The 25,598-nt window shown below is 26.3% G+C and overlaps 2 protein-coding genes across 3 annotated transcripts in view; one reads left to right on the forward strand and one right to left on the reverse strand.

The window, feature by feature from the left end:
* Positions 1–4,592, forward strand: part of LOC107450166 (histone deacetylase 4) — a 50,378-nt gene extending 45,786 nt beyond the window's left edge. For both annotated transcript variants that reach the window (XM_043048698.2, XM_043048700.2), the window contains 2 exons: positions 335–476; positions 2,993–4,592. In XM_043048698.2, coding sequence (XP_042904632.1) covers positions 335–476; positions 2,993–3,056 — 206 coding nt within the window. In that variant the 3' untranslated portion in view covers positions 3,057–4,592. The remainder of the gene's footprint in view (positions 1–334; positions 477–2,992) is intronic.
* Positions 4,593–8,197: 3,605 nt separating this feature from the next.
* Positions 8,198–25,598, reverse strand: part of LOC107450167 (nuclear valosin-containing protein-like) — a 36,248-nt gene continuing 18,847 nt past the window's right edge. The window contains exons 11-20 of the mRNA XM_043048696.2: positions 24,135–24,202; positions 21,999–22,075; positions 21,768–21,887; positions 18,050–18,154; positions 15,976–16,038; positions 14,031–14,153; positions 10,821–11,027; positions 10,651–10,727; positions 9,215–9,392; positions 8,198–8,331 (exon numbers count right to left, since the gene is read on the reverse strand). Of these exons, the coding sequence (XP_042904630.1) occupies positions 8,284–8,331; positions 9,215–9,392; positions 10,651–10,727; positions 10,821–11,027; positions 14,031–14,153; positions 15,976–16,038; positions 18,050–18,154; positions 21,768–21,887; positions 21,999–22,075; positions 24,135–24,202 (1,066 nt within the window). The 3' untranslated portion in view covers positions 8,198–8,283. The remainder of the gene's footprint in view (positions 8,332–9,214; positions 9,393–10,650; positions 10,728–10,820; positions 11,028–14,030; positions 14,154–15,975; positions 16,039–18,049; positions 18,155–21,767; positions 21,888–21,998; positions 22,076–24,134; positions 24,203–25,598) is intronic.

Consider the following 25,598-nt stretch of genomic DNA (forward strand, 5'->3'; position numbering starts at 1 on the left):
TGAAACCTTTCTGATGCACTGAAAAATTATAACCTCCTGAATAAATGATTAAAAGTCTCCTTTTTATATTATTTGTATTGCAATATCTGAGCAAACACATATCTGTATCAGCAATAACCTATTAGAAAAATTATATGATTAGAAAGGAGATTATTATATCGAAAACTAAATTTCTAGAGATACATGTAAGCCATTAAATGAACTAATTTGAATCTATGAGTCGTAAAGGGGAATTTTTTTTTAAATAATGTTGTTGGCAATAGTAAATTTGAAATGTTTGTCAATTTCCATGTAAAAAAAAATTTTTTTTGTAATTTTATTTAATTAATTTTAGCAACACATTGGCCTTGCATCAAACGATGGGCACACACGCTTGGTTATTCTGCGCTAGAAGCTCAGCAGAAAGAAAGAGAAGAGGTAGAAACTGTCACTGCTCTAGCATCCTTATCAATGGCAGTACCACATGGCCATATCCAGTTAGTAAAATTTTTATTCCTTTTCAACTAACAGCGTAATACAGTTAAACTCGCTTATAACGAGCCCTGATATAACAAGAACCCAGTCAAGAGAATTTCAGATTTAATAATAAAGAAATTGGAAATAAATTATTGGAACAATGTTAAGTCAATTGGAGATTAGTTCTCTTTCATCGAGCAAACCTCAAATTTAGCAAGTAATATTTCTGTGATTAATAAAATTTCTGCAAATTTTCACCTTTCCAGCTCAGCTAATCCTTATTTGGAAAAATTAGTTTACCATTCTAAGGCCAATTAAAAATTAGTAATGAGTCATAAATCTAGCAAACACATGAATTATTATTTTTTTAAAAAAAAACCTAATGTGCAAATGATGTTTTTTGGGTTATGATCGGGTTCTTATCCTAAGAAACAGAGACAACAAGTCAGTTTGACCAATTTCTTTCATACTGTACAAAAATACAAATAAATAAAATAAGTACTATATTTATAGTTTTGTAAGTATATATGAACTTTTATGATTTTTACATTAACCCATTCTTTACCTGCACTCCGTTATAGCTAGTAAATATTGTAGTCCCTTTGCACGCATAATAAGCGAGTTTGACTGTATATATTATGAAAGCTAAAAACAAGTTTAAGATTCTACATTTATTTTTAATATTTTTTAACACATCTGGAAATTAAATAATCTGCTTAAAATATACATTAGAATAATATACATTAATAGTTTTTTTCCTACCCCTTCCATATAAGCTATGTTTTATCTTTTATTCCATGAAATGTACTGTTATAACATGTTACACAAAAGTTGAAAGTTTTTGCAGTAATTATTCTCTTTAGTGTTGGGCCTTCCAAAAATTTGTTGAATGCAGTTCAAAATTAAAAATCAAATTGGTATAGTATTCTGACATTACCATTTTTTTAAAATTAAATATATATTATAACATAAAAATGCAATAAAAGCAATAGTATTAGTAGTCAATAAAATAGTGCCCGTAAACAGCGGTCTACAAACCCCATGCACATGGCTGCCAAGGTGCGAGAAACCATAACGGAAATTGTTCACAAAATATTTTGTAAAACTTTACACTAATAGAAAAAGCTGTTACTGCTGCTTCTAAATTTGCCGGATCCTAAAAGTTGATTCTGACATTAAGAAATTTTGCATTTTTGCAGACCCTTGCTATTAAAATAGATAAAACATTTTCACATAAAAGTTATCCAAAATAGTTACTACAAACAGTTTACAGGAATTCTTTACCCCACATTAGTGAATAAAATCTTGTCAATCATTGGATTTATTAATGATAAAAAGCATTTCAAGTCATGTTAAGGCTGAGCAGATGGTTTATATTCTGTTTCAATGATAGTAAGTGCTAAAAAGATATCCTGAGATTATAAGAAATGGAAACAAAACTTTGATAAGTAAATTATCAAATTATTTAGGAACTGGAAGGTACCAGAACACCAAATTTTGTTATTAATCCAAATCTTACTCTTAATAACTAGTATGCACATATTTTTCACGTTTAAAGCGTAATTTAACTAAAAAAAAGTTGAAAATTTTAAATAAAAAATAATTATAGATTAAAAATTCAGTATTCTGAGAGGATTTGGTGGTCATCTCAAAGATCACAGTAGTAGATGAGCTTGAAGCCCTTGTTCAAATGCAATGCTCATGCATTTCGAAAATTACTGCAGCATCAATTATTACTCTTACAATAGCTAAGAACCGAACTAATATAATCAGCAATAAGGATCATACACCTAAGAATAAAAAATAAAAAAACTTNAGTTTAACGAGGACCAATACCGCATAACCTCGGTCCCTACGCAGACTGATCCAAGTGGTCACCCACCCGCACACTGACCGCAGCCAGTGATGCTTGACTTCGGTGATCTGCTGGGTGTCTTAACAATCAGTCCACTGCGGGACCCACCTTAAATTGAACTAATATAATCAGCAATAAGGATCATACACCTAAGAATGAAAAAAAAAAACTTTGTTTTTGACTGGGTGACATTTTAAATTAAAACAAAATAAATTTTATCATAAAGATATTTTAAAGAAAATTTATTAATTCCCATAGTGCACAACTGTTTTTTATTGATGAGGATATGAGATGCACAATACTTTTCGGGAGATGCATATATATTGTATTAAAGAAAAACACATTTCCTCTTTTTCATAAAGCAAGTTCCCCTATTAAAATTTTTTATTTTGCCACTAAAAAATGTTTAAAAATTTAAATATATATTTATATATATAAAAAAAAACTTGTGATGAATTGTTCTTTCATTCACTGCAACAATACACATTTTCAAGGAATAAAATTAATAACTAGCAAAAAACACAACCCATTACTCTAATCACCTTATAATGATTTACCTTGCAACTGCCAAAACAGCAAGAATTTATTATCAGATAGAAAAACGTATGACTGATTTAAGATAATAAACACACCTATTAAAATATAAAATTTATATTAATTTTTTTTAAAAATTTAATGCAGAAGTCCAGAGTCTAAGGAAAATGAAGAAGTGGAAGAACCAATGGAAGAGGATCAAGAAAAGTGAAAATATGAATTTTTACACTGGAACTGTGTTAAAAAAAAGACTGATAAAAAAAAACTTTTTCTGGACTATGGAGCCAGTTATTTCCGCACAAAATATACATGTTTTTTCTCTTTCGTTCTTGTCATTGTGGCACTAGCGTCATATTCTTCTGCAAACTGTCCATAAAAAGGAGGCTTTTGCCACAATCTTGCAACAAGGAAAATATATTATCTTATGAAAATATATTTGTACGAATGAATGATTAGAGGATAAAGAATGGATGAAACACATGAGTCAAACTCATATCAATATATTTGTATGAGTGAATGAAAAGAGAATAAAGAATGGTTGGAAGACATGAGTCTAACTCAAATCATGCTTTTATTTTCTAAGAAATGAGATGTTTTAAACTGTCAACTTTCATTAATGAGATGAATGTTTTTCCCCCAAATGAATTTGTACATCTCATCTGTTTATTTAATGGCACTGTTCCAAGCCACATCACACAATTGGGTTCAAGTTTAGTTTTCTAAAAATATTTTCCTCAGTCCCATTTTCAGCAAACAAGTCTGTTTTAATATTTATTTAGCCACCTATTTTGATGGCAAGGTTGAATGTCATGGGTCCAATGTTGTGTGAGTTATCTTGTTGATTTTTGTTGTTGAGAAAAGAAAGTTTAGTTATTACCAGTGAAGCATTATTCCTCTATGGCAACGCTGTATTATTTATCTGTAAAAATATTATATTAAATATGCCTGTCTGAAAATTCATTGTGCTATATCAGATTTTGAAAGAAGGTACCTAATTCTGCAAAAATAAATAATATGTGGCTATGCTGTATTATTTATCTATAAAAACATTACCATTAAAAAAAATTGATGTGTCAGCAGCCTGAAATTGTATACCTGTATTGGTACCTGATTATGCAAAAAGGAACTTTTGAAAGTATTGCAGATACATTTTTTCTAAAAATTTCATTATTTCTGTACATTTTACTTTCATTATTCTTTGTAAAATTCCATCTATAAACTCCATTCATTGCTTTGTAAATAGCTGTTATGTTTAACTTTTAAATGCTTTTGAGTTTAAAATGAACTATTTCTGTGTTATTCATTTCTTATAGTCTTTTATCTTGATGAAAATATAATTGTTCTACTTTTCAAAATTTATTTATTTGTTTGTTATTTTATATTTAAGTGTTTTTAGAAATAAACAATAAAAAACTCGGCACATTTGGCAAATCACCTTCTTAAATATATACACCAATGCCAGTTCAAATTGCAATGTTTTAAAGAATTCCAGTAAAAAAAAAATTATTACTTAAGAAGTTATAAGCTATTTCAATATATTATTTAATATAATTTGACTTTTTATCCTTCCCATATTGCTTCAATTTAAAACAAATGTATATTAGTCTCTTAGCTGCCTTTTGGGTTATATAATTTAATCAGAAACTAGTGTGTACAGCCATAATGACCTATCAAAATATTAATTAAACATTTATGTAAGAATAAAAAATACACATCGATTTAAGTAAAAAATTAAAACAAAAAAAAATTTAAATATCTGTTTATTCAAGCATTATTTTGTGAAATAATTTTATATAGTTATTAAATTTTTTTATTTTACAATATTAAAAATCAAATTTTAATGAATTTTCTGCATTATTCACAATTAATCTATTGTTAACAACAGACTCGTGCATAAAATGATGTGCATAGTACCGTTAAAATTTTAAACAGCAATTTATATAATGCTTAAAGTATGTGTTAATTATTCATTATAAGTAGAAAAAAAATATAGCTTCAATAAAAATATCACAATTTAATGCATACGAAACAGAATTATGTACTACTTTGATTTATAATAACTTTTTAGTTTTAAAAAATTTTTACAAAATGGATTTTTATTTTTAAGTAATGAATCTTCACAAATAATTGGGGTAATTACCTGTACATCAAAGTAATAAAGCGAATCAAAACTATTTCTAATACTACTATATTAATCGAAGTTAATGTAAAACAGGTTGAACAAGTTTGTATGCATATTTCATAAATCTTTAAATGAAAATTATAAATTAACAATCAGTAGCTGTGTTTATTTACAAATGCTCATTAAATTACAGTATTTTCTTACAGTTTAGTCCAAACTATTTACGATGTTTTATCAAATTATTATTTCTGTTAGCCTGAATTGGCTTCAGTGTATAAAAAAAAAGAAAAAAAGATGAATATTTTTTTGTCTGTTCGAATTTTATCGAAGCAACTGATCTAGTCCTTTATATATATATTGCAGCTGAAGAGCTTTTTAATGTATTTGTTGTATTTTTATTTGTTGTGTGATTTTTTAAGATGTTAAAAAGAAAAAGATATATGAAAAGATTTGGATCGAATCAGAGATGTAATTATATGCCTAAAGTATAAATGTGGATGAGAATTTTGGAAAAAAATGTAGCTACTATTATGATAGCATGGAATATATATGCATTACAATGTATTTTTTTAATCATCATCTTTTTCTGTGTGCTGAAAGTTTTGGCAAAGTATTGATATATAAAGAGTATATATAAATATACATATATATAACCATCACTTCATCCAAAAAATTTGTTGTTAAATTGTAAGTTTGTGCTTTACAATCTGTTATTCTAGCGCTTGCCTGTTGTTTAATAAAGGGTTGCCAACTTATAAAAATAAAATGCAAAAGAATTCAGTTAAGCACTATACGTCAAGAATTATTAATCAATAATAGACATAAGTGATAATTTTGTTTCGAAACTTATGCACTACTAATATTATTCTAATTCAAATATACATGGTTTCCAATTTTATATTAATATTTTTTTTAAAATCCAAAATCAGTTATTCAATTTTTTTTTAAATTTCATTTTCCAATTGAAAAATTATATAATATTTATAATAAGAACTTTGGTGCCTGAATATATATTTATATTGATATTTTCAGAACTACCAAACATGGCATTTTCTTTATCAAATTACTTTTTATTCGTGAATAAATTTCAGATGCTGTTTAACTTCTTCAAAGTCATTTTTTTAAACAACAAAAAATACCTACCATCACATGAAAAAATTTAAATTTAAGAATTATAATAGTGTCCCTAAAATAAAACATGGAAATTAATAAAATTTAACAATCATTAATAAATTTTAAAATATGAGTTTTAAAGAATAACGTTCAAAATGTCTGAAATTCCATAAAACAATCATTCCAGTGACATTGATAGCTTTTTTTAATTTCTTACGTTGTAATGGTAATAATAACAGTAATGAAAATACATTTTCAGTAAGCTAATAGTTTGGTGATATTTGTTTACTTTCCTTCATTGTAAGCAAGTTAATGCCTGGAAGATATCAGAAAATTTTTGCAGCACTTCATTTAAAAAACCGAAATTTATACATATTTTAACGTTTCTAAAAATCAAATTACTCTTTTCTTTTAGTTATTTTTACCTTTTTTGTGTAAATTAAGCTTTAAAGATTTGTGGAATTCTTTTAAAAAAATTTCTAAGCATTTTGCATTAAATTTTAATGTGCATTTGTTAAAATATATCATATTGCTTGGCATTTATTTCAAAATTAGCATTTAAATAAGTTTTCTGCTTTTTTAAAATTAAAAAAACCTACATTATAAATATGAGTATTAGAACAAAATGAAAGAAATGTTGGCAACCCGATATATAATGTTACATATTGTAGTTGAGCATTGCCTGCATCCGTACTCAAATGTTACTCCTGCATTTATTGAAGTGGAGCTGGACTACATGTGACGTAGATGAAATTCTTAAATAATGAATATTGTTTGAAATTGTGAAATAAAAATTTTGATGTTTTCATTTGTATTTTTTTAATATGCAAGCATTATGTTTAAACACTAAACTAGATATGAAAAATAAATAACATAAAACCTAATATACAGGGTTTGAACCAACAATTTTAAACCCTACTTTAAAACTATTTGATTTTTGTAGTTATGAGCTCTATAAACAAATTTAGATCAATTTGGTATAAGGAAATATTAATTAATTGATGCTGGTTATTTTTTAAGGCGACAGTATTATAGATATCTTTGATAGACATTGACCTCAAACTATTATAAGTTGTTCTGTGCTCCATTTATAAAAATGTTTTAAAAAAAAGGTTTAGTTACACTGCGAAGGCATAACCACAAGTAATGTGCATTAGAGAAAAAAGCAACAAATGACAATGTGGGGCCGAAATAAAAGTACTTATATAAATTCTTGAAGACTTCAACTTGTGTTCAGGTATTGATACTAATTGTGGATGAATTTAAAACTTCGTTTTCGATCACAGAATTTTGTTTTATGTCAGTTGTTATAATACCCAGTGAGAAACATTCCTGTACTCTAGTGAAAAGTGAATTGCCAAAGAATATAAATAGTTGATATTAATAATGTAAGGCAATTCTTTTAGAGCATGTCTCAAATTACATTAAACATTACAAGATTCATTTTGAAAATGAAGAAAAATTTTAAGAAACAAGCGTATTATAAAGTAATTTTCAGAATATTTTAAAATGATTTTTATGAAAAAAAATATAGAATGTACATGATGTGCATTTTCGATGAAAAAAGTTTTGATCGGGTGGCAATTGGCAGACAATTTTTTAATCGCCATTTGTTAAAGTTTGTTGTCCTGTGGCGATCATTAATTTTGCCCTATAAGTAAAATATGTTGACAATTAAAAAAATTAAAATTCGTTGTTTATAAGCAATAAATACCAAAATGCGTGTAGATAGAAACACTATTACAAATAAAAATTATTTGTAATTAATGAAGATCAAGTTCAATTATAATAATAATTTGGATTTTTGCTTGTAATATTATCATACATTGTATGTGGGATCATAAATAGAAACACTATTAAAAATTAAAATTTGCAGCAATTGAAGATCAAGTTCAATTATTACACTAATTGAAATTTTTGGTTGTAATATTAACTGGGATCATAAGTAGAAACACAATTAAAAATTAAAATTATTTGCAACTAATGAAGATCAAGTTTAACTATAATACTGATTAAGATTTTTGGTTGTAATAAAAATTGGGATCATAAGAAAAATTTGTGAAACAATGCATCTTTGAGTAGGAAATACTAGAGCATTATAAATAACACTAAACATAAATATTTTAAAAACAATGTATTTACAAATAGTACACATTGTATAAAATGACACTGTATGTACAAATTATTTAAAGAAAAAATATTTTTATTCACTTGCTTCCATTTCTTGAGACCTTTCAAAATACTTTCTTTCCTATGTAGAGACAATATTTAATATTAATTTTATGTTTAAAAAAAAGCCACCACATTTAACAATTTATATATTATAGCAATTTATATTAAAAGATTTCAGGCTTTCAATGTTAAGGAAATGAAACAGAAAATATTTTTAACTATGTGGCAAGATCATATTGAGATAAATTAAAAGAAAAGAAACACTTGTAATTTATGAACGTAAAAAAAATATTCTCTATGAAATTTGATTTAATTAAAAATATTTTCCTTTCTAATATAGTGCTAATTTTTATAAAGAGAAGTTTTATTTATTTAAGCAGAATTTAAATTAATTATTTGGTAAAACAAAAAATTTTTAATAATCCTGCCACTGAATATGCAAATAACTAGAAAAAATATTATATAACATTATAATGATGATTAGAAAAAATTATGAGTAAAGTAATGTAGTTGAGATTTTTGAAAAAATATTCTTAGAGAATTTTTTTACATAACACTCTCTAAAAAAATTGTTTCGCTTTTTTCTTTTTTAAAAAAAAATACTCAATTTAAACGTCTTAATTTTCAAGCTAAATGGAGAAATTAATACAAAAGTTTATATGCAGTATTTTTACGAGAGAAATAGGTTTTATTCACATGAAAAATAATTTCATTACATAAGGAAACTTTTTTTAAGCTAAATTTGAGATTGACAATAATAAGGTCAGACTTTCAACAGATCTGTCTAGATAGATTATTAATTTCAATGAATCTCAATTAAAAGAAAAAAAACAATTGGAAATTAAATTTAAAAACTTAAAACTATAATTTTTATTAGAAAGAGTTAAGGAACAATACACATAAATTTCACTTGAACAAAAAATATGAAAGTCACTGAAAAATATTGGTTATTTTTTACTTACATTCTTATTAATTGATGGTTTAATTTTCTTTTCGTCTAACACTTCATCAAAATGGTCCCATTCGACAGTAATTTTAGTATTTAATAAATGAATTTGCTTTTTTTCCTCAAATTCGCTAATGACTTGTTTTACAGCTTTTTGTGTAGCTTCGCGTACAAGAAAAGCAAGATCAGCACCACTGAAATAAAAATATATATATATATATAATGTCTGTAACTATATCCTAACACTCATGTTTGCAGTGACAGGAATCCCATTAAATGCACAAAAAATTCTGACTTCTTAGTTTCAGTTTTAGACTTGAAAATAATAATAAAAAAATTTTTAATGGTGAGTTTATAAATTCATACAGTTAATGGATATTATTTTCTTTTGATACCTTCAAAAATAAAAATAAAAAAATATTTTACTTCATTATTATTTTATTCATCACAATAATAAAGTTACTTTTAGACCTTAAAAAGAAATACATCCTTCCACATTTTCACTCTAGCCACCACATTAATAAGATTACTTTTACATTCAAAGGCTGGACATAATATCTTCAAAAAAAAAATAATAATAAATAACTACATCCTTCCTTATTATAATTTTATCTATCACAATAAGATAACTTTTACATTCAAAGTCTGGACATAATATTAAAAAAAAAAAAAAAAAAAAAAACTCCAGCNAAAAAAAAAAAAAAAAAAATACATCCTTCCTCTTTATCATTCTATCCACCACAATAACAAGATAACTTTTATACTCAAAAGTCGGACATAATATCTTCATAAAAAAAAACATCTGTCCTTATTTTCACTTTATCCCCCATAATAATAAGATTACTTTTATGTTCCAAGATAGGAGTTTTTAACTTCAGCTTAGACATTTTTAGAGATAAATAATTCCTCCACACCAACTATAACAGCAAATGATAACACAAAACATTACACAGAACTTGATGGATTTGAAATGAATTAATTAAATTTTAATGTATACATACACGAGGAATCCTTTCATTTCTATATTCCAATGCAAGACAGCACGCTATTGATGCTGACAATGCAAACGAGTCAACTCATTCCTCGGTAACCCTTTCCCCATCATTGACTTTATAAGTTATGACCTGACTGATTGAGTTTATTTTGCATAGATTGCAAGAGAAAGAGAGAGAGAATTTGTTACTTCCTTGAACGTAAGTTTTTTTTGCTTTTTTTCAGCTATAAAAAATTGAGTTTGTGAAAACTACAGTTAAAAGGAGTAAATATTAAGATCATTTAAAAATAACTTTAACAGGGTTTGTATCTTATAAAAAAAAACGAGTTACTGTAATATTTGAGTTAAAATGAACTCACTAGATAACATTAAAACCCTAATGTACAGAAAATGTAATAATATTTTGCCAAATTTTATAATTTTGTTTCAACAGACAAATTTTGTTTCGAATTATTTACCTGAATCCATCACATCTCATGTCTAGAGCTATTGTTTCTAAATCTAAGTTGTCAGCAATTTTGGGACGAGTTTTATTCTAAAACAAAAAAGACATATCTTAATTCTCTAAAACATTAAATTTATATTAACAATACTAATTTAACAATAAAATATTAATTTATAATTTTACTTTAGTTAGACTCTTTAATATGTCCACTCTGCCATTTGGTGAGGGCAAGCCAATATATATTTGTTTTTCCAGCCGCCCAGGCCTTAACATAGCAGAATCAATTTTTTCTTTTCTGTTAGTAGCTGCAATTACAAATACTTGTTTACGTTCTTGTATACCATCCATTTCAGTGAGTAATTGATTAACAACTCTTTCTGCAGCAGCATTCTAAATTATAAAATCATTGAAATAAAAAAATTATATATTATTCAATAGATAGAATATATGGAAATGGAAATAATAAAACGTCTTAAAATAAAAAAATATGAACATACTAAGTAAAAAACATAATTTATGATAAGTAACTGAGTTCATATCAGTCAGATTAGGTATAAGCTATTTAAGAAAAATAAACAACTTAAGAATAAATTAGTATTTTATCAATTTAGGTGGCAAATTAAAGTTAATATGTTATTAAAATAAGCATAGAGATTAAATAAATTACACTTTTTAAGACAGACTTGTCATTTTCCAAAATATCTCAAGCAAGAATTTTTTTAATCAATTTGTTTAATAGGATCCAAGAAGCACTAGTTGAAATTTGTATTAAGAATGTTATTTTTTGAATGCTTTTTATACTAAATTGAAAAGGGCATATTCTGAGTAGAGGCTAAAAAGAAAAGGGAAATGAAATTGTATTACATCTGAAAACTATTTAATGAGCATTCTGTAATTAGTTTTTGTTTCATTTTTGCTTTAGTAATTAATTTTTGTTTCATTTTTGTTTTAGTAATTAATTTCTGTTTCAATTTCATTTTTGTTGAAATATCAAACCAAACAGATTCAATTTATAACCAAGAGTCAATCTGAAGGTTTTTTAAATATTCACTAATCATTTATATTATTAACATTAATTTAATATTCAAATAAAAATTTTGAACTTGGTTAAATACTTTCTAATCAGAGCTTAGTTTCATAATATAAAAGAAGCCCCGCGCTACGAACTTCAAATTACTAGCCAGTAAATTAGCCAAAGTCTTAGCAAAGCAAATAAAAAACATTTTCTCATAGAAAACTTTTAAGTCAAAATACAAGTTTACTATAAATTGGACTATTTTAAAAAGGCAAATCTAAATCAAGTCATTTTACAGTTGAGGAGGAGTAAATAAGCAATGAATGGGGGAAAGGATAAAAAATGTAGATGTTTAATTGACTTTAAGGAAATAAGAATAGGTTAGGATTAATTTTTCATAACTTCTTAGACTAAAGCAGTAAAGATAAATCTGAAGCAACATTTGATGTTTTTATAAAATCCTACTATCTTTTAAATAACTATATTTCATTTTAAATAAAACATTTCATTCTTTAAGTCTTTTATTTCTTAAAAAAAGAATCTTTACTGTCTTGCTTATTTTATACTGTGACGATGATAAGTTATTTGAATAATTTCACTCTGTTTTAAAAGTTTTTATACTACTCGCAGAGATTTTTTAATGGATTTCAGGTGGAGTTTTGACACATTCATTGCCAGCAGTGTGCAAGTGGTTAGATTATATCTATCATTGAAAGGTGGAACTCCATAAAGTTAAAATCAAAGTTAAATTTTCTTATTTTAGCAACAGTTTTAAATTTTACAATAGTTTATTTTAATAAACAATATGCAATTGTCACGTAATATTTTCACTTAATCTGCTTTATTGATACAAACTTTCCGTCACAATTTCACAAATTTTACAATAAGTTTATTTTAATAAGCAATATGCAATTGTCACGTAATATTTTCACTTGATCTGCTTTATTGACACAAACTTCCCGTCACTTAATATCACCTGTGATCAGACAATGAACATATCTTATCTTTTCTTTCGATGCTTGCATAATCTCTCTTTTTGCGCATATTTTCTAGACTTAATATAACTCTAATTAGTTATGTGATATATCTAAAGGAAATTACTTTAATCGAATAAAAAAACTTACGTTTTTCAAAAAAATTCATATTGATGTAGTTTTTGTGATCAAAGGAAACAAATATTTTTCTTTCCGGTAGAAAAAAATCTCTCACCTATACTTTCGCTGAAGCACAATTTGTTTCACCGAATTTATGATTTTATCCGCATTTTATGTTTATCTTTTCTTTTCTAATACTTACATAATCTCACTTGTTACTTACATTATCTGGACATAATATAACTAATATTACTTATACGGCATACCTAAGGGAAATTACTGGAAGAATCGAATTAAAAAATACAATATTTGTTCAGAAAAATTCATATTTATGTAATTTTTGAGATCAAGGAGAATATATATTTTTCTTTTCAGTAGATAAAATTATTCGCCAAAACACTATTTGTTTTGCCGAATTTATGATTTTATTGCATTAGGCGTAGTGGCGAATGTGTAGTGTGAGCCCCGCTAGAGCTAATAAACCTAAAGTGTTATTACCATCCACATACTTTAAGCAAAACATATACAAGAAAAATGAACTATATAAATAATTATTTAAAAAAACAGCCTTTTGCATACATATACAGTAAAGTCCAGATTATCTGAGTTTCCGCTTTAACTGAGCTATCTAATATTTAAAGGATTTTTTTCTCCTCATTTAATTTTTATTTTCAAAACTACCGCTGAAAAAAAATCTGAATTTTATCATCCAAACACTCAGAAAGACGAAATCCAACAACTTGATCTGATGAAATGATCATTACTATTGTCAATAATGAAAATGAATCCAGCGAAGATGAAAATCAACCTATAAAAATCTGTCATACAGATGGACTAAAAGCTATCGAAAGTGCAATTGAATATCTAGAACAACAAGCAGTGATGACATCAGCTCTCCTGTTATCCCTAAAAAAATGGGAAAACCTTGCTTCAGAAAAGCACCAAAGTAATGTAAAACAAAAAATGATTAAGTACTTTTTTTAAGTAAAAACTCTTCAATTCTCGTAAAGTATGCTCGTTAAGTTATTTTAAGTAAGCTTTTTAATTATAATACAGATTGCATGTGGTGTGCTCGTATAAATTTTGCATTTGCTAAATATATTACTTTTGTTAAATATATCACATTTATACTCTTTGCTTTAAATGAGTTTTTGGGTTAGCCAAGTTAGTCCTGATCCATATTTTAACACGGATAATTGGGACTCTACAGTATAAAAATTACTTTTTTTAAAAATAGTTTTTTGCATACATATATTTTATTTATGTGAAATGTTTTGAGCTTACCGAGCTGGATGCTGATCTAGAAGGACAGAAAGCATCAAATTCATCAAAAAATATTACACAAGGAGCTGAATTCCGAGCCCTTTCAAAACATCTACGAACTGATTTCTCACTTTCTCCAAAGTACTATAAAATATAAATATTAAATAAATCTTTTTAGAACAATATTCAAACAATTTTATGTAAGTAAAAAAGTACTAAAATTGAAAAAAATTTGAATGATCCAATAAATTTTAACAGCCACAAAGGACCAAAATTGATGAATTAAAAATGATGAATAAAACTATTTTAGAATTTAGTGGGTGGTCAGTAAAATATGAAAACTCATCTATAGGTTCATTTCTTAACGACTATAGAAATTCTCTAGGAGTTCAACAAATTAAATTTTACAAATTTAACATAGGTGTTTATAAATTTAAAAATAGCATGATAATATGAACGTCAAACTGCTTTATTTTTCACTTTATAACAGTGCCTAATAAACCATAGCATAGGTTTCTATTTGTCCTTTTTCTAAACAATACAATGTGATTTGAAGAACAACATTTCAAAGGATTAGGCAACTCTTGGCTTTTGATAAAATTTTTGTTAATTTCCTTTGATTAAAATGTGTGTTAATGCCTTAAAATGATAAATCTTAAGTTTTAAGAGCAAGATAAATACTTAAGCAGTCAAATTTTTATAGAATGCTCAGAGTGTGCACCCAGAAACCTTCAAAGGTATAATTATCAAAGCTATATTTTTTTAAGTCAATTGAAATTCCAACTCAAACAACTATTCACTGATTGTCTTCAAATTGGAATCATATGTTTAAAATTATATTATTTAGAGAAGAATGAAAAACTGCTTAATTTTATCATACAGATTTGTTTTACTTATAAAATATTTTACCGGCAATCTCAGGTTCGAATTTTCGGGGAGAAAATTCTTATGGATGCTCATTCCACCAGCTAAACACAAGCAAACTGAGCAATTTTCAGTTTTTATTCAGTATTATTGTTATTTTTTGAACAAAAACTGAAATAGGCATTCTAAAATGTAAATAAAAAAATTACAAAAATTTTTTCAACATACTTGTGTTTCGCAAATTAAAAAGTACCGCACAAAGATAGCAAAGTTCTAATTTTATAGTTCAGCAATACCATTGAAAAAAAAAGTGCATTTATAGTCAGTTTTAATATTAGCTGGTGCTGCAGTGTAAGCAAAAATAGTTTTCCAGCTCTAAACTTGCTTTATATTATGTTGGAAAAATAAGATAAAGAAATGGCCAGTTCTCTGTCCTTTGCTGTGTAGGGGACAGGGAACTGACCTTGCATCAAAAAGGTTCTGGGTTCAAATCTCGTACAAGGCATGATGTTCTTTCATTCTCTGAACTACCGATCCTTACGGTGGGGATCAACGTTGGCCCACCTAATATGGTGCCCCAGAAAGAGTGGCCAACAAATCTGCCCAGGTGGGAGTTGGAAGAAGAAAAAAAATATAGGAAAAATTTATTTTTACAGTTAATTGAATGCATAATAAGGACCTTTTTTCTCTTCAAAATTTTGATTTTAAAAAAATTCCTGAAATATGCTTCTTTTTTCTGCTACTAGAAGGATGTATTTTAAATTCTGTGCATGCTGTTGAACTTGTAGAGGAGCAATAACTGCTACGAGTGTTGTTTTAAATTATATAGGCATTGCTGAGGCATTTACTCATTCTACACAAATGAGAATGCTTGATAAACTAAATAAAAATTAATTTTAAAACCATATGTGACAAAAATAAAGCAGTATTCAGTACTATTGATCATGAATATAATTTTAATACTTAGTATTTTAAAACTCATAACAATAGTTAAATAGTTATCTGAATATTATTATTATTAAGAAAAAATTAAGAAGTACTCTAAATAAATGAATTACTATTAAAATAAATAAAATAACTGCATTCCACAGGGTTATCTTACCATGTTTAACAATTCAGGTCCATTTACACATAGAAAATTTATATTGCATTCATTTGCTAAAGCCTATAATAAAAATAAAGAAACAAAAACAGGTTGAAATTTAAAAAGAAATAAAGACTAGAGCATTGAAGAAATTAAAAATTGTAAACTAAGCATAAATAGTTTATTATAATGAGTTTTCAACTTTAATGAAAAATATGTTCATTAAAATAGAAAATAATCTTATTAACGTTATCAGCATAGATTGAAAGAAAGTCTAATGCATTCAAGACACTAATGCAAACACATTTTTTTGAGCTGAAAATAAAGAATAAACAAGAATCTCTGGTCAAAAACTGTTCATTTGACCTTTCTCATTTGGATATTAGTTTTCCCTTGAATTTCACTTATTTAAATATTATTTTGCACAGCGAAAATATTATTTTTTACCTTACTGATTCATGAAATGTTAATCAAATGTAAATATAAATAAGTAAAACTGGAAAAAATTCAGCAAATTTTTAGAGTATCACTCCATCCGTACTCATCAGAAATAGGCTTTTTATTTAATAAGCAATAAAACTTACTTTTTGGAAGAAAATATGTCTAACATTACATTTTGCGAGAAAAAATGTTTCAACAAAATTTTGCTAGATAAAGGTTTAGTAAGTAGATTTTAAGATACACTAACATATAAATTTTAATTCAAAAATATATTTTGTACAAGTGAAATATGAAAACATAATGTAACATAGTTTATTTATAGAGTAACTTCAGCAAATAAACATCTAAGAAAGACTTAGAGCCAAAATTAATTTATATAGCAACAGTGTTTTCACTACAGCGCGAGAATCTGGCATATTTATTTATTTTTCTTGCAATAAAAAATTATTAATGCGAGAAGTTCGCGCACTCTATTAATCAATTTCAAAATGCACGAATTTTGGAAAAAATTTCGTCTTTTGCCATTTTGAATAAAATCCGTTTCACTTTTCTTCCTTGATCATTCATTATTTTGAACATCGGTCCTTGTTATCTAGCTACCCTATTTACCAGTATAGTTCAGAACCAGTGCGAACAGCATAACACCACCCCCACGAACATCTTTCAGAACACATTTCTCTGCAACCACGTGTTCACCGTAGGTAAAGTTTCTTCATGTAAGACGTTTACATTTTTGTGCATGAATGTAAGATGGACAAATACCTTGTTAAGGCGACATCTTCTACTCCGTAATGGACAAATGAAAATGAAACAAATGTCGGTAGAAACGGTCAAAACAAAACATATACAGATATTTTTCAGCCAAATAAATATAATAGCTGATGAAAAAGTAGATTTCCATATGATGATGCAGCAAAAATATTCAATAATAAGATGTTAAAAATGTATTATAATTAAAGAAATAATTTTTTTCCAAGTCTATTCGTGTTTTTTTTAATTTTTAGAAATCTCACTTAATTTTTTGAAATCTCACCCTGTTTCTGAGAATGGGTAAGAAATTCTCTCCCATTTTTTTTCTGTAATAAAAACACTGAGCAAGCTAAATTTTGAAAAACTATTACCACCAATCAAGTACATTATTGAATTGTGAATATGGCTATAATTTAAGAAAAAATTTTAGATGCAGAAATTGTTAAACGAAACAATTTTTGTGCTAATTAATATTTCAATCTTAATTAAGACGGAGACTTTTAAAATCTCAAAATCTTTTGTCCATTTACTTTTTAGAAGAAAATAGTATGTAATATTAATATTATGATTAACTTGATTATGTAAAAAGTTTAAAAATTAAACAAAATTCAAAGCAAGCTCACAAACCTATTAATATAAAAAATAGCTTGAAAAATTAATAATTTTACATACTTCCTAATAATAATAGTTGCATAATAGATGCATTTAATTAAATTTTCAATCAAAATTTTCACTATTTTTTAGTTGATTAAAATAAAGTTGGACAGATAATAGGCATCATAATTGCATGGATATTGAAATTTGAAAAAATGTAATTTTATTTTATTCTAAACAAATATAAGTTAACAGGCCACAAATATAAGAAAATATTAACTCATAAAGAATACTTATACAACAGTACTTTGGCAAGAAGTGTCTTTCCACAGCCTTTTGGTCCATATAACAGAATGCCTTTAGTACTAGATAAATTATTTTCTTCATAAAATTTGTTGTATTTAACAGGCCACTAATTAAAAAATGAAATAAAGATGCTTATTAAATTATAAAGTTAATGAAATCATAAATTTTTAATAAAATAACAATGAATAATGACATAAAGATATAAATCATGAAACTTTTGTAATCAAAATTCAGGTTATACTCGACCCACATAATTAATTAAATGATTTGATATTAAAACCTTATTATTTTCTTACAAAAAATAATATTGACAGGAGCCCAATGAATAGTTGCACAATACAGAGCAACATAAGCAGGTTGCTGGGAAAAAAACAGATATAAATTTGAAGACTTACATAAGGGTTAAAACATCACTTAATTTATCGTAATTATTTTCACATCACATTAAGCAGGGATGGCTAAACTTTTGAAATTGCTTCAGATGTTACAGAAAATCATTGTTTCTTTTTAATGTTTAATAACTTTATTTCTCTCTCTAAATCATTAGTTTACCTTAACTATAGCGAACAAGAATGTAGCTTGAATAAAAATTAGTCTATGTACATATACGGCAGAGCCCAATTATAACGAGAGTGCATTCAACGAGTAAAATGTAATGTTTTGATCGGACCAATGTTATAAATGTATTAGAATGTACCTTACTTCCTTGCGAGTTTAACAAGAGAAATAATTCTGACACTCAAATATTTGTCAAAATATTTAAAGAAGCACTTAGTTGGTGTTATACAGTATCTCTGACAGAATATTTATAAGCCTTGAGTGTTAAAGGCATAAACAAAAATATTATTCATTCAGTTTAACAGTAATACATGTATAATATTTTTATCAAATCTTATTAAAAAAATATATATGAATATATTCTTTTCAGTTTCACAGTAATTCATGTGTTTGCAAACAAATTTGCTTGGCAGAGAGAAAATAAAATTAAAAGACTAATTTTATTAGTATAATTTTGATCTAGGTTAATAAAGACTAACAATTACTAATGATCAACTCTGTAGCCTTGTAATTTTGAACTCAATCCAGAAGACAAGGGAACTACTGGATCAGTACCCCCAGTGGTATGATTTGTTATGAGAACATGGAGGACTTTGTGATCTGACAGATTTAACGTGCACCAGTCACCATTTACTACAGTTTTCGGCCTGTGGTGATCGAACCCACCACCTCATGGACATAGGCCCAGTGCCCTAATAACCAGGCTATACCAGCCCAATTAAAAGACTTACCAACTGAACAGAGTTATTATTTTTATATCAGAGCAGAGTTATTATTTTATATATTAAGCTACTTTTTACCAGTACAGAACTGTCAACCTCAGAAATTCAAAAGGCCAGACACTTTTTTGAGACCATAGCCACCATATCTTGCGATTTCCACAGACAGTGTAGAAGTAGCAAAATTTACACAATCCGTATTTCTGTGGAGATGCATTTTTTCTGTCTGTTTAACTGTGCAACTCACTATTTTCCTGTTCATGATTTTATTTTCGCTTTGCTGTGTTGTTTAACTGTTTATTCAGATCTAGGTTAACAGATTGAGCTAATTATCCATTTTTCTGCAAAATACACAAGTCAGTTTTGCAGCATTCTGCATGCTCCTTAAAAAAATTTATCTGGCAAAAGAAATTCTAAGAAACACAAATTTAGTTCTAAGATTGTGAGTCTTTGCCTTGAGCCTTGTTTCCAAGTTCATCATACAAAAACCTTGTTTTTAATAAATTTTTTGTAAGTATTTTGCATTATACATTTAACCTTTGTATTTCGTAAAGTAAATCATAATTTAACCAAGATCAATTAATTTTAAATATTTTACTCTTAAAAAATTATTTTTCTAATTTAATTATCTAAAAATCTTTCTTATGATTTAGTTTAATACTGAAGAAAAAAAAAACTCTTTTATAAAAATATTTTATACATTAACTCTAAAATATATGTAGAATTGAAATGCCTGATCAAAGAATGAAATTTATGAATCTATTTTGATTAAAAAAAATTTAAGCACCAAAAGGGATAATAAGTAAAAAAATAAATACTAAAAAAATAATTCACACATTCATTAGATTAAATTTACATAAGTACATTTTTTACTCCTTACAATTTGAAAATAATAATAAATAAATCTATTTTCAATATGTTATATAAATTTTTTTCACCATCAAATTCTTTTAAGTTTATTAAGAAAAAAAACAATGCCTGACATATCTGGATTAGTTAAAAAAATAAAATTTGAGGCTAAATGCTCTCTGAAAGATTGCAACACTATGAGGAATGGCCTACACCACCAGCTTTAACTTGGCTAATATTCTATAAATCTTATTTTTCCCACTACTGACTACACATCATTTTAAATTGATTGATTGGATCAAAAGAATAAAAACCGAACTTTTGTTCTAAAATATCTTAAAAGCATAAAACTGAGTTTCTGGATTATCAAGAAATGAGTTTTGTCATCTTTTCGTAAAACAGTTACTAACACAAAAAACTATCAACAAAAAGAGCAATTGAAATTTTACTGAAATTAGCCATTTAAGCAAGCATTAGAGTGGAATTCTAAAAATAGAAATCATCTGTATATGTTTTCTTAAAAGCAATATTATACTTTTTTAAGACACTTTAAAAAAATAATAATTAAGTTCTAAAAAGATTATTTTGAAGGCTGTATGCTAGCTGTGCATGGTTCTTTGATTCATATGCTTATTAGGAAAACAGCCTGAGAGTTGGTACGTCTGCCTGTACAATGGAAAATATTTTAGAAATTTTTTTAAAAAAAATTGACAAAGCTCAGTTATAAGATATAATGAACAAGAATGACCAGAATTAAGAAACAGATAAGATTACATTTCATCAATACAGTCTTAGGAATACATTGATAGGACTGTTGAGAACACTTACGAAAAGAGAAAATGGATATTTTCAAATTGAGAAAATATAAAAAATTTGATTTATAATGTAACCAATTAAATCAGTGTTTCCATTTCCTTATTTTTAAAATTTTTTTAAAATTCAGATTATTGGAATGACCAAATATATATAAATACAGTGAACTCTGGCTACTACGATATCCGATGCAACAATAACTCCTTCTATTACAATAATGTTTTGTGGTCCCGACGAACTTGCATATGAATCAATGTTATTCAACGCTCAATATTGCAATATTCTCTGAAGCAATAAACCCTTGCAAAACGATTTTTCTTAGTTTTTTCTAACAAGAGAATTCTCACTGCTGATTATGTTCTTATCTTATTTCTATTCCCCACAGTGAATGGCTTTTGTATTCCAATTTCAATACCCCATCCTTGATGTACATAAACCACCCCAAGACCTTCCATTCTTAGAATTGCCTCCCTTATCTCTTAAGAAATCACAAATGTAACATTTCTATCTGATTTCATATTTAACCATAATTACCACACTGCAAACTAAATTTTTATATAATATATAAATATAGAATTACAGTTAATACATATATAACATTAAAATTTAAAAAAAAAATCTTATTGTGTCCTCAAAGAATGTAGGCCCTCGATATAATAATATATCCCTCTACAGTAATATATTTATTTGGTCCCCAAAATATTGTTGTAGCGAAGTTTCACTATATACACACACACATACATATATATATATGTGTATTGTAGTACGGAAAACTCTCACCATTGTATTTTGAAGTTCTTCTTTCACATGTTCTAAAGCTCCAACATCTTCCCAAGTGACATTGGGTACTGAAGCAAATCCTTCTCTTTTAAAATTAGGGACGTATTCTTTAAGTGCTTCCTAAAACAAAAATCGAAGCATTTTGCAACAATATATAAACCGATAAAAGCAACAAAGTTTTTAAATATTTACACAATTATTAACTAAAAGAAGAAAGGAAGGAGGAATTACTTTAAAATCGCAAAGATCAAAATAGAAGTCAGACATTACTTCTTTAGATGAATCAAGAGAATTGAACCAAGACTCAGCTGTAACAAAAAGAATTTTTTAAAAATTAAAAACAAGGCAAAATTATAAAATAATGACAATGTCACTTTTTCTTGGATCAACCTAGATCAAATGAAACAAAAAATTAGACATAATTTCAGATAAAAAGAGAACAAGATTCTAGAATTTCATAAAAAGAATGAATGCTAGGGATGACAAAGCAAGTTTATCTCAGTATCATTATTGAAAATTTTGAAATCATATATGTGTGTCATTATAGAAAATTATAGTCATTATTTGATCATATAATGACTATATATATGTATAATAATCATAAAAAACAAACATTCAATGCAACTATTTCTTAAAATTGCAAATTAGGTTACTTTTACTTGTTTGCTTTTTCAATAGCTGTATCATGTTGACAATTGTCATTTGAAAAGGGATTTTTTTTTTCTTTTAGTTTTTGTAACACTATGAACATAGTAGCGATTCAACAAAGAATTCATCAATATTGTGAGTTTAGCATAAAAAGTAATAGTTCACAATTTTAAGAAGAAAAAAAACAAATTTTAATTATACTACTTATAGAATTTCATAATAAGGATATAGATACAAAAAATTTTGCCTTCGTATTATAGTAAAAAATAATATTTGTTTCAACTTGTAAAAATGAATCAAATATACATGGCTTATTATGTGGAAAAGTTGTTACTCAATTGACCATCATTTATTAATGTTATACAGTAGAAGCAAAACAAGATCCCACCCAATAGGAAAAAAAAAAAAAAAAAAAATCCCTAACCCTTCCAGCTTTTCAAAGAAAATTTAAATAAAATTTTGAACCATAATTTGCCATAAGATGATTGTTTTCCTTAACTATGTATAAAACTGAAATGGGACAATTTAAAGCATACAAATTGTTTGCAGTAAGTTACATTTCGTAAATTACTGAATTTAATGTAAAATAATTTTAACCTTAACAACATACATAGCTGCCAACTCTTCCGGTTTTCCCGGAAGATTTTATTTTCATATTTAAAGTGCTAGCGAAATTCGTGTTATTTCACTAAACTTTTTGAATTATAATAATAATAATTTTAAATCAGTTTGACCACCACTACATATAAATAATCACAACAAATATATAAATGCATATTATTCCTTACGATAAAGAATTTCAACCTGATTAAAATATAATTTTGAGGAAGATAGTTTCTCGGTAATTGTTTTACTACCACTTGGAAAATCCATTCTCGAAAAGAAAGAATGTTGGCAGGTATGAACATATATAACTTAATATGTTACAAAAAATAATTGTACCATAGGTCAGAATAACTTACTTTGGCTACTCATTGTTACTACTCATTGTTATCTGGCTACTCATTGTTATCACTACTTCTAAGAAAAGATGAGTTTTACATTTCTGTTGTTGTTTTTTCAAATTTTAGAAAGAAAAAAAAACCAGTCTGTTTTTTTTTCATTTACCAGAGAGTTTCAGGTTTCTGCTGACCTCTTACAAAAAGCAAAATCTTACAGAATTATTAAATCATTATTAAATCTTACAAAAAGCAAAATAACAATAAATTTGCACACAACACCAACAGTAATTGTCCTTAAAAAAACTCTAATCAAAATATCTATAAAAGGACAAGAAATTAGGAGACAGTAAAAACAAAAAAACCTTCCTTGAAAAATTATTGTATTAGTAAAATTTTGATTTAACAGTCTATAATTTCTATTAAACTATTTATTAACTTTTATGTGCATTTTCCCAAAAACCTATCACATACAAAAATAGAAAACATATTAACTGTTATTGATCCATGGCTGATTTTGGTAACAATACATAGATTCAAATTGTTGCATATTCTTAGAATTTATCTATCATTTAACAAAAAAGGCAGCCTAAGTGTTTATGAATAAAATAATCATGATAACAAGCGATAATTATGCCTTATTCAATTATAGAATTAAAATAATGTAAATAAGTTAAAGGAAATTTTCAATAGATTTTAAATGAGAATGATATCACAATAGATCTATTTATGTTCCATAATCAAGATAATATAAAAGAAATAGTAGAAATAAAAATTTTACCCTTTTCAAGAGCAGAGAGTGTAGGATCATATGAGTTAGAAGTTGATGTAGAAATTTTGTCTGATGCTCTGGAATTAAAAACCAAATGGATAAAATTTAAACTAAAAATTTCACAAACAGATGATGAGATAAAATTTATTTTGATAAGCAAATCATTTTGAATAAATATTATTACAGAAGGTGAAAATGAGGAACAACAATGTTTTTAATTATGAGGAATTTTGCATCACTGATTTTTATTCATTACATTAATTTATTTTTTTTTAAGATTATAGTTTTAAAATATAACTATTCAATATTATTAATTTAGTTATTGTATCAGTTATGTAATAAATATATGTTAATAATATTTATTGTAGTTGTTAGATACAGCTGACTTGCTTATAATGAGCCAAGATTAAGGGAACTTGGATTTAATGAAAAAATCAATAATATTTGGTATAATGTAAAGTCTATTAAAGCATAACTTGCTTTTAAGGAGCAAACCTTAGTTTAGCAAGTAATATACTTGAGGTTCTTAAATTTTCCATAACTATCTACTTTTTTTGGAATTAGCTAATTTCTCTTTTGAAAAAAAAATTCTTTCTTAATGCTTAAATTTGAAAAAATAAATCCAACAAATATGTTTATTCCCTATTTTTTTTATTAAAAAAAAAAGCAGGGGTACAAATGACAATGCTTTTTGGGCCATGAATCTTATTCAAAACACAACGAAGAGGTAATTAGGCAGTTCAAAGCAAATCAACAAACTTTTTTTGCACTGCGCAGAAATTAAAAACAAATAAAGTATTAAATTTATAATTTAAAAAGCATTAAATATATATTAAAGTATGCATAACTTTTTCATGAACACATATTTTACAAGCACTCTGTTATAACGAACAAATATTGTGGTCCCTTCATTCTCATTATAAGCAAATTTGACTAAATTAGAAATCAGTGTTTAAAGTGCAAAATAAAAATCTGCATAATAAATATTGTTTTAAATAGTACTTATAATAATAGAAGGAAATGGATAAATGAAATGTTTTAAAACTTTAAACTATCTAGCCTAGAAAAAAAAGTTTATAAATTATCATATTTTTTATTTAAAAACTTAATTAAGGTAACTTTTTTTAGAATTCAAACTAAAAAAGACATGTGTGACTGTAAAATGCATTTTCTTAAAAAAAAGACCATGTAACCAATAATTCTAGATCCATTGGTGCCTCCTAATGCAAAAAATGTTAAGAGACTCTACCAGAAAGTGCAATACTCTACTAAATAACTACTACTTAACAAAAATAAAATTATTCTGACTTCATTTTACAAAAAACAAGAAACATAACACTTATTTTACACAAAAAATTTGCTCTATAATATCACCATAGCAACCAATGATAAAAACTCTAATGAAGATGATGACTCACGGGCATATTCAAATAACGAATAAAAATAAAATCTAGTACCTTTAACAGCCTGCTA

The sequence above is a fragment of the Parasteatoda tepidariorum genome, chromosome 5 (assembly GCF_043381705.1).
Source record: "Parasteatoda tepidariorum isolate YZ-2023 chromosome 5, CAS_Ptep_4.0, whole genome shotgun sequence".
Lineage (NCBI taxonomy): Eukaryota > Metazoa > Arthropoda > Arachnida > Araneae > Theridiidae > Parasteatoda > Parasteatoda tepidariorum.